General features: G+C 41.1%; 1 protein-coding gene across 4 annotated transcripts in view; it reads left to right on the forward strand.

Annotated features, from left to right (window-relative positions):
• Window positions 1-5,994: 5,994 nt before the first annotated feature.
• LOC147115213 (protein MTSS 1-like) overlaps window positions 5,995-12,993 on the forward strand; it is a 190,246-nt gene continuing 183,247 nt past the window's right edge. For 2 of the 4 annotated variants that reach the window (XM_085993582.1, XM_085993587.1), the window contains exon 1: window positions 6,003-6,699. In XM_085993582.1, coding sequence (XP_085849708.1) covers window positions 6,628-6,699 — 72 coding nt within the window. In that variant the 5' untranslated portion in view covers window positions 6,003-6,627. Of the gene's footprint in view, window positions 6,700-12,993 lie in introns of all 4 variants that reach the window. The other 2 variants (XM_085993579.1, XM_085993583.1) reach the window with 2 other exon arrangements.

Below are 12,993 nucleotides of genomic sequence, written 5' to 3' on the forward strand. Positions count from 1 at the left end.
ATTGCTGTGCTAAGACAAGCACTAAAACCACTTGAGCTCCTGGGCTGCAGCCATTTTATTTATTTCTCTTTTTAGAGTGAGAAGGTTGTTTTGTTTTTACCTGCAAGGAAAATAAGACCTTGAGTGCGTTCAAAATAATATACAATATACACTTATATTTAATAGCCCGTGGTTTAAAAATATGGTAGTGTCATCATTTGAAAACATAAGCCCAGTTTTTCAAAGTTAATTTTTAAATGCAAAATATCCATTTCTTGAATATATGTGGGAAGAAAACACCTTTTTGTATTTTGATATGTGCACATGGAGAATGCAACAACGGTAATATACAAGTTATTACTAAACATTCAGATTCCTCAACTAACAATTACTATACTTACTGTCATGATGTTTAAGTGCACATTTAGAACCAACTATTACAGTACCAAGAAAAATATAGTGAGAGAGAAGCATAAGATGTGATCCAAACTTGACAGATAGCCAAACTGTCAGTGTGTAACTGGAACAGATCTCACTGCTATGAAATGGCAATGAGAAGTGACAATTAATGTCATGAAAATGTATCCTGATAAATGTCATTCAGTGGTTGTGTAATCATATTTTGTGTGCTATAAAACATATGTGATGTCTTCATATCTAATTGATTCTTATGGGTCACAAGGTCACACGCAGTGAATTGTACAGAAAAAGATGATGTATACATGTGCATGCGTGGGAGTCTGTTGTCCTGAGGGGAAGAAGTCCATCTGTGGCTTCGTCTTCTTTTGAAAGCTTGACTTGAGGCAGAGAGGAGAATTTTATTTAGAAAATACATTTTAGAAAGGCATAATAGTTGATTTATTGAACATTATTGAACAGTCTGAAGGAAAGGATACAGCACACTAAAGTAATGAATAAAAACAGTTCACTTGGTAATATCATGGTACTAGTACTTCAAATGTAAAGTGTACATTTATGCATGGTGTAAACAAGCAAACATGTTTCCTCTACAAATAACAAAAGAACTACACAAAATTAAAGGAAACATGCCAAAATAGGGTACGGTAGCACAGTGGTTATATTACTGGACTAGTAATCCAGAGACTTCGACTAATAATCCACTTGGGAATGTGAGTTCAATCCCAGCATGGCAGTTTGACAATTTGAATTCAGTTTACAAAATCTGGAAATAAAAAGCTGGTATCAGTAATAGTGACCTTGAAGCTGTCAGATTGTTATAAAAACCCAACTAGTTCACTAATCTCCTATAGGGAAGGAAACCTGCCGTCCTTATCCGGTTTGGCTTACATGTGACTCCAGTCCCACATCGATGTTGTTGACTTTTAACTGTTCTCTGAAGTGGCCTAGCAAGCCAGTCAGTTGTATCAAACCTCTCTCTGGGCAACTAGAGATGGGCAATAAATGCTGGCCTTGCCAGTGACACCCACATCTCAAGAATGAATTTTTAAAACATGAACAAGCTTTCCATGCAGAGACGAGAGGTGGATAGTAAACAGTTAGCTATATTTTTTAGCTATCATTTTCTCCCTCCCACCGGACAAACAATATGCTTTTACCAGGAGGTTGAAATTGCAAAAGTATAGAACCATTTTTAAAGGTGGTTCTGTACTATAAATAAATTAAGTGTTAGAGCAGTGCTGAGGAAACAGTTCTGATCTAGCTGCACAATGGATGTATCACAGCCCATTTTGTCTCATCCTTCCAGAATATTAACAGTACCATCACAGCCTCTAGTTGTTTCTTAAATTAATTCAGTGTTCTGGGCCTAACCACTTTTCCTGGCAACACATTCCAGCCGTTGACCACCCACTATGAAAAGAAATACTTCCTGACCTCTGTCCTAAATTTGCTCTTTACAATCCTGAATCTGAACGCTGTTGTCCTGCTACCCTGGCATATCTGAAAGTATTGTTTTAAGTTTATTTTAGATATTATATTACAATAGTCAATTGGCTTAGGTCCTCTATTTGATAAATGCTTAATTACCAGTATGTTTTTTTTAAAATCCCGATCCTTTTGTATTTTTCCTACTGTTGATGTATGGATGTTGTGTATATTTAAAAAATTATTTTCAATAAACTTCATCATGAATTTCTACATTCAATTCCTGTCACAATGCAAAAAAAATATAAATGCATTGGAGAGGAAGCAGAAGAGAGCAACAAAACTGATTTGAAATGTAAAAGGGGATCACTTATGAGGAAAGGTTAAAGAAGGCCAAGTTATACAATATACAGTAAGATCACATTATTACTTAAAATTAAGACAATAATGTGGCATCAGGAGACGGAAAGTTATGTTAGTGAAAAGTAGATTTAAAGCAAGAACTTCTTTACTCTGTGATAAATGTCTGAAATAGTCTGCTGGGGGGGATAGTAGAGACAATAGCATTGGGGTCCTTTAAAATGCAGCCGAATGCCACAATTGGAAAATTAGATTTCTAGAACGACGAGCTTCAATGGGCTGAGTGGCCTTTACGGGTCCATGCCTTTTCTTATTATTTTCATAAAAAGGAAACCCTCAACTACTAAATTATTTATTTTTACTTCTGTTTGCAGGAGTCTATGTATGACGCATGCACGCTTAAGAAACCTCATTTTCTGGGATTGTGTTTACAAGCTTCTGGCTACTGTACCATTACTCCCAGAATTCCCTTACTAGCAGGCTGTTGAAGTGTGGGCAGGGAAAACCCCTGATCGAAATGGCAGCAGCAGCAGTTAAGAGCATTGTATTAAAATGATGACCATCAGCAAGCTGATCCAATCGCCGAGATACACAGACAAAAATAGAATTATGTAGATGTCTGGCTTCTGTGCAGAATTAAGGCAGCTGAATAAGTATTGGGATTCCAACAGTGAACTGAGTAGATGCTGTGGTACAAGGTACACGTGGTAGATAGTGAGGTCTGACTGGGAAGAAACTTAAGAGACTAAAAGCTTGAATTGCGAAAATCAGAAAAAGACAGAAGGGTGCACTAAAGGCACTATATAAATGTAAATTATTGCTGTTACCATCTGTTCTCCACTTGGTATCTTCTCACAGCAGCATGTTTGAGATTGGGAAGTCATGTTGTGGAAACTCACAGATACAATCTCCTGTTCTACCACTGCACAACACAATACAACATACTGCATTGCCATCCAGATATTTTCTTCCAAAATGTTGGCAGGTATCCACATAGATAAAATAGATCAGTGAACTGGAGTACAACAATCGAACCAATGGCTTCATACACTGCAGGTGGATCATCTCAACCCTAAGTTTAGGTTGTGGTCATCGACCTGAAACTTTTACTGTTTCTCTCTCCACAGATGCTGCCTGACTAGCTGAGTGTTTTCCATTATTTTCTGATTTCATTTCAGATTTCCAGCATCCGCAGGATTTTGCTTTTACCTAAGTTTACATTACTGGTTCAAATTCACTGAGGCAAGCCAATTATCGTGTACACGGACATTCTTTTATTTTCCTCAAGAATTTACCCTCTTATTCTGAGACTGTAACCCCTAGTTCTAGACACCCTAACCAGGGGAAACATCCTCCCAGCATCTACCCTGTCAAGCCCCTTAAGAATTTTATACGTTTCAATGTGATCACCTCAATCTCTCCTCATAGGACAATCCCCCCACACTGGGAATCAGTCTGGTGGACCTTCATTGTGCTCCCTCCAAGGCAAGTCTATCCTTCCTTAGGTAAGGAGACCAAAACTGTACACAGTGCCTACTGCCACCTGAACTGAAATAAAGTAACTCAGACCAGGGACTGAGCTTGGGACTTTCCTGGTCTGTTTGGCTCAGCTGCTCACAGGATGAACTTACTGAGCCACCCAGTGAGCCTCAAAAGAATTTTCTTTATAATTATTTTTAATAATTAGTGCTTATTTGAAGATATGAATATAGGACCTGAAGAGATATGTCAATGTCATCGGACTCATAGGTATAATGAATCTGTGATGTAGAGCTTGCAGTATTGCCATTTTAAATGATGAACTACATTAGAAAAGCTCACTGTTTTGAACAGAATATATGCAAAACTGACATTTCCAATAATTTTCCATTCAATAGTACCTACTGATACTTCACGTCCTCTTATCAAATTCAATGATCAGGTCTTTTGTCGTAAAAATATACATCTAAATCTGAGAAAATAGACTTGATTATATCCTTTATCTCATGTCAATACTTTCATTTTCAAACAGCATTGGGAACCTTTCTCATAAAACAGAAGGCATCAATTAATTTCCCCCCCAAGAATATACATAAAAACATTCACACACAATAATGGATATTCAAATAAGCAATAATGAAGCCTCTAAATGACTTTGAGACATTAATGTAATCGTGTGGTATCAGATGAGATTCGTAAACCAGTTGTGAGCTTTACACTGCATTGGATTATTGCCTTGTAATTCATTTAAAGGCAACCATTACAGGCTGTGGAAGACTGACGTGTTGTAATAGAATTAAATAAAACCGGAGCAATACTTTCCCATTTACAATATATAAACTCTGCTATTTTATTAACCTCGGTTTCATATTACAGTGTCTCATTTCATTGCCCTGTAAGTGTAGATAATACCAATATGTAGCAGGGAGAACTGTAGGGTCACCCACCAATGGACAGCTTGTTTTCCTCTTATCCCTTCTCTGTCTGACTCATTGCTTCTAGTGAGCAATTATTTGATTGTTCTTGTTTTGCTTTGCTTTCAACCACAGGGCATCTGACACTCTTTCAATGCACATAAATTAAAAAAGTCCACCACCAACAACAAGATTAAATATATAAAAATAAAATGCATACAAGGAGTAGTTGAGGCAAAAAGCAAAATACTGCAGATGCTGGAAATCTGAAATAAAAACAGAAAATACTGGAAATACTCAGCAGGTCAGGCAGCATCTATGGAGAGATTAACAGAATTAACATTTCAGGTCGAAGACCTTTTGTCAGAACTGGAAAAAGTTAGAGATGTAACAGATTTTAAGCAAGTGCAGGGGCAGGGAAAGGGGGAAGTGGAGGGAAGAACAAAAGGGAAGGGCTGTGATAAGGTGGAAAGCAGGAGTGATTAAATGACAAAAGGTATGATTGTACAAAGCAAAAGGAGACGGCAATGGAATAAGAAACAAAAAGATGAGTCTAGAAGCGGTGTAAATGGGAATGGCAGAATCATCAACAGCTGCCATGTGGGAAAAATAGGGGCAGAGGTTATGGTCTGAAATGATTGAACTTGATGTTGAGTCCAGAAGGCTGTAGAGCGCCTAATCGAAAAATTAGGTGCTGTTCCTTGAGCTTCGTTGGAACAGTGTAAGAGGCCAAGGACAGAGAGGTCAGAGTGGGAGTGGAGCGGGGAATTAAAAAGGCAAGTGACTGGTAGCTCGGTGTCACACTTACGGACTGAACGGAGGTGTTCTGCAAAGCGGTCACCCAATCTGCATTTGGTCTCCACAATGTAGAGACCGCATCACGAGCAGCGAATACAGTAGACTAAATTGCAAGATGGGGGAAGCTAGATAAGCACACGAGGGAGAAAGGAATAGAAGGATTTCCTGATGAAGTGAAATAAAGTAGGGTGGGTGGAGATTCGTGTGGCGCATAAACCCGGGCATGGACCACATGGTGGGCCGAATGGCCTGTTTCTGTACTGTAATTTCCATGTAGTTCAATGTAAATAAATTTCCCCGTTCAACATTTGATAATGCAAAGCGTTTAAATACATCGCCGACAGTCGGAGGTCCATCAGTCCTGCTCATTAAAGAGAGAGGGCGAATGGCGGCGGCGCGCACAACCTCCACCTGTACCACCGCCGCCTCCTCCCCGCCCCGCCAGAGCTCGCGCGGCGCCAACTTGCGTCCCGATTCCCCGCATTCCATTTTTAACGGCTCTCTCTCTCGCGCACCAAACAAACAGCAGCCCGGGACCGCGCATCACAAAAACAGCCAACGCGGCGGCGGTTGCGTGTGTGATGTCAGCTCAGTTCTCGCGCCAGCCGCTTTAATGAAGCAGCCCGAGGAGGAAGCGCGCGACCTGCCGATGGCGAGAGCGCGCGCGTGTGCGGTCGAGCTGAGCTAAGGGGCGTTTAATCAGCCGAGCCAAGAGTCGGCTCGGGTTGGTTGTTTCCTTTTTTTTTTAATTTTGAGGAGGAGGAGGGGGGACTTTCTTTTACTCCTCCCCGTTGGTTTTTTTTTGTCATTTCGCGCTCCGAACTGCTGCAGAAAGCAGAGCAGTCTGTTTCCCCCTCCCCGGTGTGTGTGTTTTTCTTTGCAACCTGCCGCATCATGTCGACATGATCCGTGTAGAGGACAATGGATATTGTCGGCATTGCGAAAAGAGCAGCGGGTCTCTCACTCTTTGGGGATAAGCGCTGACCGCAGGGAATAAGAGTGCGTTTTTTTTTGCAATCATCCAACAAACCCCTTAGTGGCATTGATTTCCCCCCCCCCGTACCACCACCCCTTCTTTATTCCAGATAGGAAGCTTTCATTGTAATCAGGAGAACGAACGCAACTGTTCGGTAGGTTTAGGGATTGTGTTCGAAGGTTTCCCACTCCCTCTCTTTGAAGAGACTGTGTGAAGGTATTTTATCCTCTCGTTTGTGGAGACCAGCTGTTTTTTTTTTGTAACGTTATTAGGAAAATGGAGGCTGTTATAGAGAAGGAATGCAGTGCGCTCGGTGGACTGTTTCAGACCATCATCGGCGACATGAAGGTTGGTGACCTTTTAAAAATTAATTATCCTACTGATCATTGCACAGAATAAATTAAGTCAAAAGTAGCGTTTGCATTAATTGTAGAAACAGTTTTTTTCCCCCATAGAAGGGGGCCAGAATATACTGAAAGTTGATTGTAGAGCACTGGGCTGTTGTGATGGTGACAGCGGCTTGTCCTTTTTTACAGGTTTCCTAGGAAATAAATACATTGATTAAATAAATACTAAATTGAACAGATATCTGTCTTAATTTGCTGATGTTCAGGATGCAAATATTTTTCAACATTAACCGTTTTGAAGACGATAATATTAACCAGTTTGGAAACTGCACCTGTCAGTTTCTTAATATATATGCCAATGGTTTTCTTTGCTGCAATTTGATTTTTGCACATTACTTACATATATAGGCGGTTCACTAATCGCTTATTTTTCTTGACATGTAGGGACAAGTGTGTTCAAATCCATGCTAGGAACTGTTCGATTTGCAACGAGCAAGCATATAAAATACAATCCTGTAAATGAATCCCCCTTGAAGTGATAGTTCAAGGGCTGTGAAATTGTTTCTGCCGAATTGACTAACACATTTTTATTATATGTTCAATATTCGGAAGTCTAGTACTTAGACTTGAATAAAAGTATGTATTTTATAGAAATGAACAGTAGCTTTTGCACCTTTTTCGGTTAACCTCTTGTAGCCCCTAAATAAAAGCTTGTTTCAGCTTTAAATGGCTTTATGCAGTTTTCTTATCTAAATGATTTTAAGCAGACACTGGATCTTTATAATAGTGTATGTTTTGTTGAAATCTGCTTATCAAATGTATGCCTTTTTCTAAAATCCAGTTCAATAACTTGCCTTTCTATAATGCTCCTCTCAGCAGGAAGTCTTGGATCTTGTACATGATTTAAGCTGTTTTAATTTTTATGTATTACTACATTTTCACCCGAGTCTGTGTACTTTTATAATTTTCCTGCTGACATTGAGTATGCTGGTGTCCCTCTAAAAGGATGATGTAGTCAGTTTCCATCAAACTGTGCCATTAATCACTGAGTTTATACAGACTTTATTGTGAATCAGTTCATCTGGAATCTTCCTGAAGAGAGGTGCATTTTTGGCATAAAACCTTGGTGGGGTGCTGGCTGATTTTTCCCCTCCCTAACCTAGGAGTGCCAAGGCCAGTTGTATCACCCCTACTTCCACCCTGGCTAAGATCGCTAACAGCACAGATTGGGAATTGAATCTGGAACCATGTCTGTATGGCACAGCTACATGATGTCTTTAGCATTTGAGCCATTGGGACATTTTGCTACATTAAATGTGCTCTATAAATGTATTTGAAGAACTAGTAACTCTCTTTAATGTAAAGCAAATTCCCAAGTACACTTTTTGTTAAAAATATAACTTTTTATTTTTGCTAATTTTCCATCTGCCTTCTCACTTTTTAAGGTGTTTACTCCTGCTGGGGTACAGATCCACAATGTTGGATGCCCTTTGGCACTCACTCAACTGTCCATTCTATATGTGTCAATCTAGATATTAAGTGCCAACTGTCTATTTCATCAAGTGAGGCATTGCCCACTCAACTGTCCATTCTATATGTGTCAATCTAGATATTAAGTGCCAACTGTCTATTTCATCAAGTGAGGCATTGCAACTGACCCAAATTCTGTCTTCATCTGACATCCATGTGCACACACTTTCCAGGAGGAGTCACTGGCGAGCAATCAGAAGTGGGAGCCTTGATGGATTTCACTCCCTCTTGCTCAGGGATGTTGAGGCTAACGGTAGCGCCTCTATTATCTCACCTTTCTCCCCCCACCCGCCCCCCCCCCCCCCAACTGAGATCATTTAACTTTGTACAATCTGGAAATTGAATCTGGAGCCATCTGATCACTATTCTGTCAATTTTAATTCGGTACAATTTGAGTTGACATGGGTCCTGTTCTGTGAAGCCTCCCTTGGTTGGCAAGGTGCTGCTGTTGGTTCCGTTGTTTTATGAAACACTGAAGACAAAGAGATGGAAAGGCCTGAGGGATCGAATCTATTTGTACTGCCGCTTTCTCGTGGGTAGATCAGGAATGGCACCAATAGATGTGTGATTGCAGAGTGTCATGGAGCATCAACATGCAATTCCATGAAGTTGCACAGTGCACGTTTATGCTCCTGTCACCCACAGATTTAGTTCCGTATCCCATCAGTGCTGCCACATATATGTTGTCCCTTGAATTGGAATGGATGAATTTTATTCACAGACTTTCTAGCAGTTAGTTTAGAGTGATAGAGATGGAATCTTGGAGCAGGTGGCTGCAGTTGGTGCCCTGGGTTAGACTGAGCAACATGGGGATGGGAAGATTCTATTGCTAGTGATGCTCTAGTGTTCCTTCTGAACTATTTAATTTGCAGCTAATACACAAGAACATTGAATTACATAAACAGATCTTTCTGTGAAGTTCCATTTTTTTTCTGATATTGGTCTCCAGATCGTGTACCAGCAGAGAAGGCAGCCTACTTGCTTCCAAGCTGCCTCTAATACCACTCGAACCACCGGATCGGAGGTATGAGTCATCTGAGATTTGAGAGCAGTGCAGTCAGGTTGATTAATTTTACACCCCCTCCAACTAACCAAATTCCAAGATCAGAAGCTTATTTGTGTTGCAAATCACAAGCTAGAATCTGCATCCTGATCCTCACCAGTAAGTGTTGCACTTTGGAATCCTGCACAAAGTTGGTTTATTTAGATTTAGGATGCAGTTATGCTGTCATTTTTGCTTTGATGCAAAGTGGTTGTGGATACTTATCCACACAAAAATGGCTGTGACTCAGGAGGCTGAAGAGTATAATAAAGCCGAGGCTGCCTCCAGGAGCATGTCTGACGCTGGTTTGAGTTTACAGAGAGTGGTGCATCACTCCAGCCTTAATCTGCATTAGCTGCTGAATAAAATTAAAGTACATCTGTGCACGGGTGGTCTGGTGACATGGTACATTGTTCTCTGCAGTTACTGAGTGGCAGGTGGATTCACATATGTGAGATGCTAAACTTATCAGGAGGTGCTGAGTGGATATTGGGTGACTGCACAGCCGGGAGGCAAAATCAGAAGGCAAGAGGACCACCACTTTATGTACTTTCTCGTGACTAGCTGTCTGCTCTCCTGTGCAGCAGGTAGCTCTCAGAATTTAGAGGAGAAAATCTCAAGTGGGGTTTGGGGAAGCGAGAGATGAAGGCACACACACCCACACACACATGCAGCCTGTTGTGGATTTGGTTTAATTTTGAAGCCTGACCTTTCATCTGTGTTCTGAAGTGAAACTGACTTTTAAATTGAAGTATGGTGCAAGACCAACCCACATTAAAGGCACATACCCATCACTGCAATTGTGTGTCATGCTGTATTTGTTGTAAGTTGACTGTGAAGGACTGTCATTCTCTGACCAGTAAATAAGGAGACCAGTGACCTCTAAAGTTGACCTGACTCTAATTGGATTCCATTTGCAAAATAAACTTTTGAGTTGATTGCAGTTCTTACAAGCTAAACGGAAGTCTCACTTCAGAATTATGGAAAAAGTTGTAATAATACAAAAATAGGGCTCTAGCTTCAAACTATGCATTGCTTTTGATTTGTGGCTTCTTCAATTTTCATTACCTTTCCTGGAGTTTTCTTATTCAGTGAATAATACTTAAATAAAACTGCAGCTTTCTGCACAACTAATGTTTCTTTATGCTGCTGTGGGTAAATCAATAAAAGAATTACTCCGCTACCGTCGGATGTGAAATGTACTGATTTTTTAAAAGCAGTTTGTAAAGTTGCAACATTAACATTTTGCTAACTGTAGCAACTAACTGACTAATTCTTTGTTCAATCGAGGGCACAATATTGGAGGGTAGTATTTTTTGATGCTTCCAGAAGTTTTGCTTAAATATATTCCAATTTAATGTGAGGAAGTGGTGAAGATTTAAAGGAGGTTGTAGAATTATATCGACTTAAGATGTCTTTTGCTGGTTCTACAGCTGTAACTTTGAGAAGTATTCATGCATGCATTTCCAACATTTCTTTTGAAGATCTAAATCATAGTAATTCTGATGTTTTGGGAGAACTTTTTCCCCAACTTAAGCCCAGTGGATACGGTAGTAAAAATTCCTTCACTCAGTAGAGTACTGTTTTACGTGGCCCCTGTACTTAATTTTATGCCATTTTAATTCAAATGCAGTCGACACTAAAAATTTCACTTGGGATTTGGATAAAAGCTTGAAGGAGGAAAAAATGGCAGGGATAAGGGGAAAGAGCGAGGGAGTGGGACTAACTGGATTGCTCTTCGAAGGAGCCGGCACAGACTCGATGGGCCGAATGGCCTCCTTCTGTGCTGTACTATTCTATGTAAGAAATCACACAACACCAGGTTATAGTCCAACAGCTTTATTTGAAATCACAAGCTTTCGGAGCGCTGCTCCTTCTTCAGGTGAAGTGGAGAAATGCATAAAGACACAGCTTATATAGTCAGAGAATCATGTCAGATGTTTACAGGTAACCTTTCCAACTGCCATTTATCGCACCTCGGCAGAGAGATAATCACAGCAGTCAAAGGTGTGAATGGTGTCCAAACAGGTCAGTCAGGGAAACATTACATCAAAGAACATCAATGAGACGCCCTTGTAAGAACGGGATATGACGCTCGACTCGTCGATCGACAGTTCCGACGGGCCACAGCGAAAAATCGCATAGACCTCCTCAGAAGACAAACACGGGACACAACCAACAGAGTACCCTTCGTCGTCCAGTACTTCCCCGGAGCGGAGAAACTACGCCATGTTCTTCGCAGCCTTCAACATGTCATCGATGACGACGAACACCTCGCTAAGGCCATCCCCACGCCTCCACTACTCGCTTTCAAACAGCCGCCTAACCTCAAACAGACCATCGTTCGCAGCAAATTACCCAGCTTCCAGGAGAACAGCGACCACAACACCACACAACCCTGCCACAGCAACCTCTGCAAGACATGCCAGATCATCAACACAGATACCATCATCACACGTGAGGACACCACCAACCAGGTACATGGTACATACTCATGTGACTCGGCCAACGTTGTCTACCTCATACGTTGCAGGAAAGGATGCCCCGGAGCATGGTACATCGGCGAGACCATGCAGACACTGCGACAACGGATGAACGGACACCGCGCAACAATCACCAGGCAGGAGTGTTCCCTCCCAGTCGGGGAACACTTCAGCAGTCAAGGACATTCAGCCTCCGATCTTCGGGTAAGCATTCTCCAAGGTGGCCTTCGAGACACACGACAACGCAAAATCGTCGAGCAGAAACTGATAGCCAAGTTCCGCACCCATGAGGACGGCCTTAACCGAGATCTTGGGTTCATGTCACGCTACATGTAACCCCACCTGATGCAGGGTCATCCAGACTCGAGTCGACATTGGCTTATTCTCTCTACACAGATGCGGCTGGACCTGCTGTGATTTCCAGCCCAAAAAAAAAATGTTTTTTGTCTTTTTTTGTTTTTCATACAGACCCCAGCATCTGCAATATTTGACCCCTTGTGACCCCACCTCATTGTTCTTTGATGTAATGTTTCCCTGACTGACCTGTTTGGACACCATTCACACCTTTGACTGCTGTGATTATCTCTCTGCCGAGGTGTGATAAATGGCAGTTGGAAAGGTTACCTGTAAACATCTGACATGATTCTCTGACTATATAAGCTGTGTCTTTATGCATTTCTCCACTTCACCTGAAGAAGGAGCAGCGCTCCGAAAGCTTGTGATTTCAAATAAAGCTGTTGGACTATAACCTGGTGTTGTGTGATTTCTTACATTTGTCCACCCCAGTCCAACTCCGGCATCTCCACACCGTACTATTCTATGATTTTCTACGATTCCATGAAATATATTCCAATCTAATTCAGATCAATTTATTTGATGTTGCATCTATTCTTATGTACAGGTCACTAAACCAAGAGAAAGACTGCCTTTGACAGGCAGCATGCATATTTTCTCTTAGTGGGACTGAATTTGTTGTAGAAGTTGTTGACAATAACTTGCAAAATAGGGACAGGGAGGAGTTGAATAGCTTCTGTCAGGCTTGTGAGGAATTCTAGGTGCAAGGCTAAATTCAGTAAGTCCGCAACAGACCAACATGCTGTGTCACACACCTCCTAATTTCCGTGTTTTAAATACAACTTTGATTGTTATTTGAAGACCCTGTGGCTTTTTTTGGATGCGTTATACCATTTCAGAAAGAGACTGTTAGACTGAGCACAGTGGGTTGGTGAAAATTGTTGTA

This window comes from Somniosus microcephalus, chromosome 7 (assembly GCF_052327205.1).
Source record: "Somniosus microcephalus isolate GS21.2 chromosome 7, FLI_Smic_1.0, whole genome shotgun sequence".
Taxonomy (NCBI): Eukaryota; Metazoa; Chordata; class Chondrichthyes; order Squaliformes; family Somniosidae; genus Somniosus; species Somniosus microcephalus.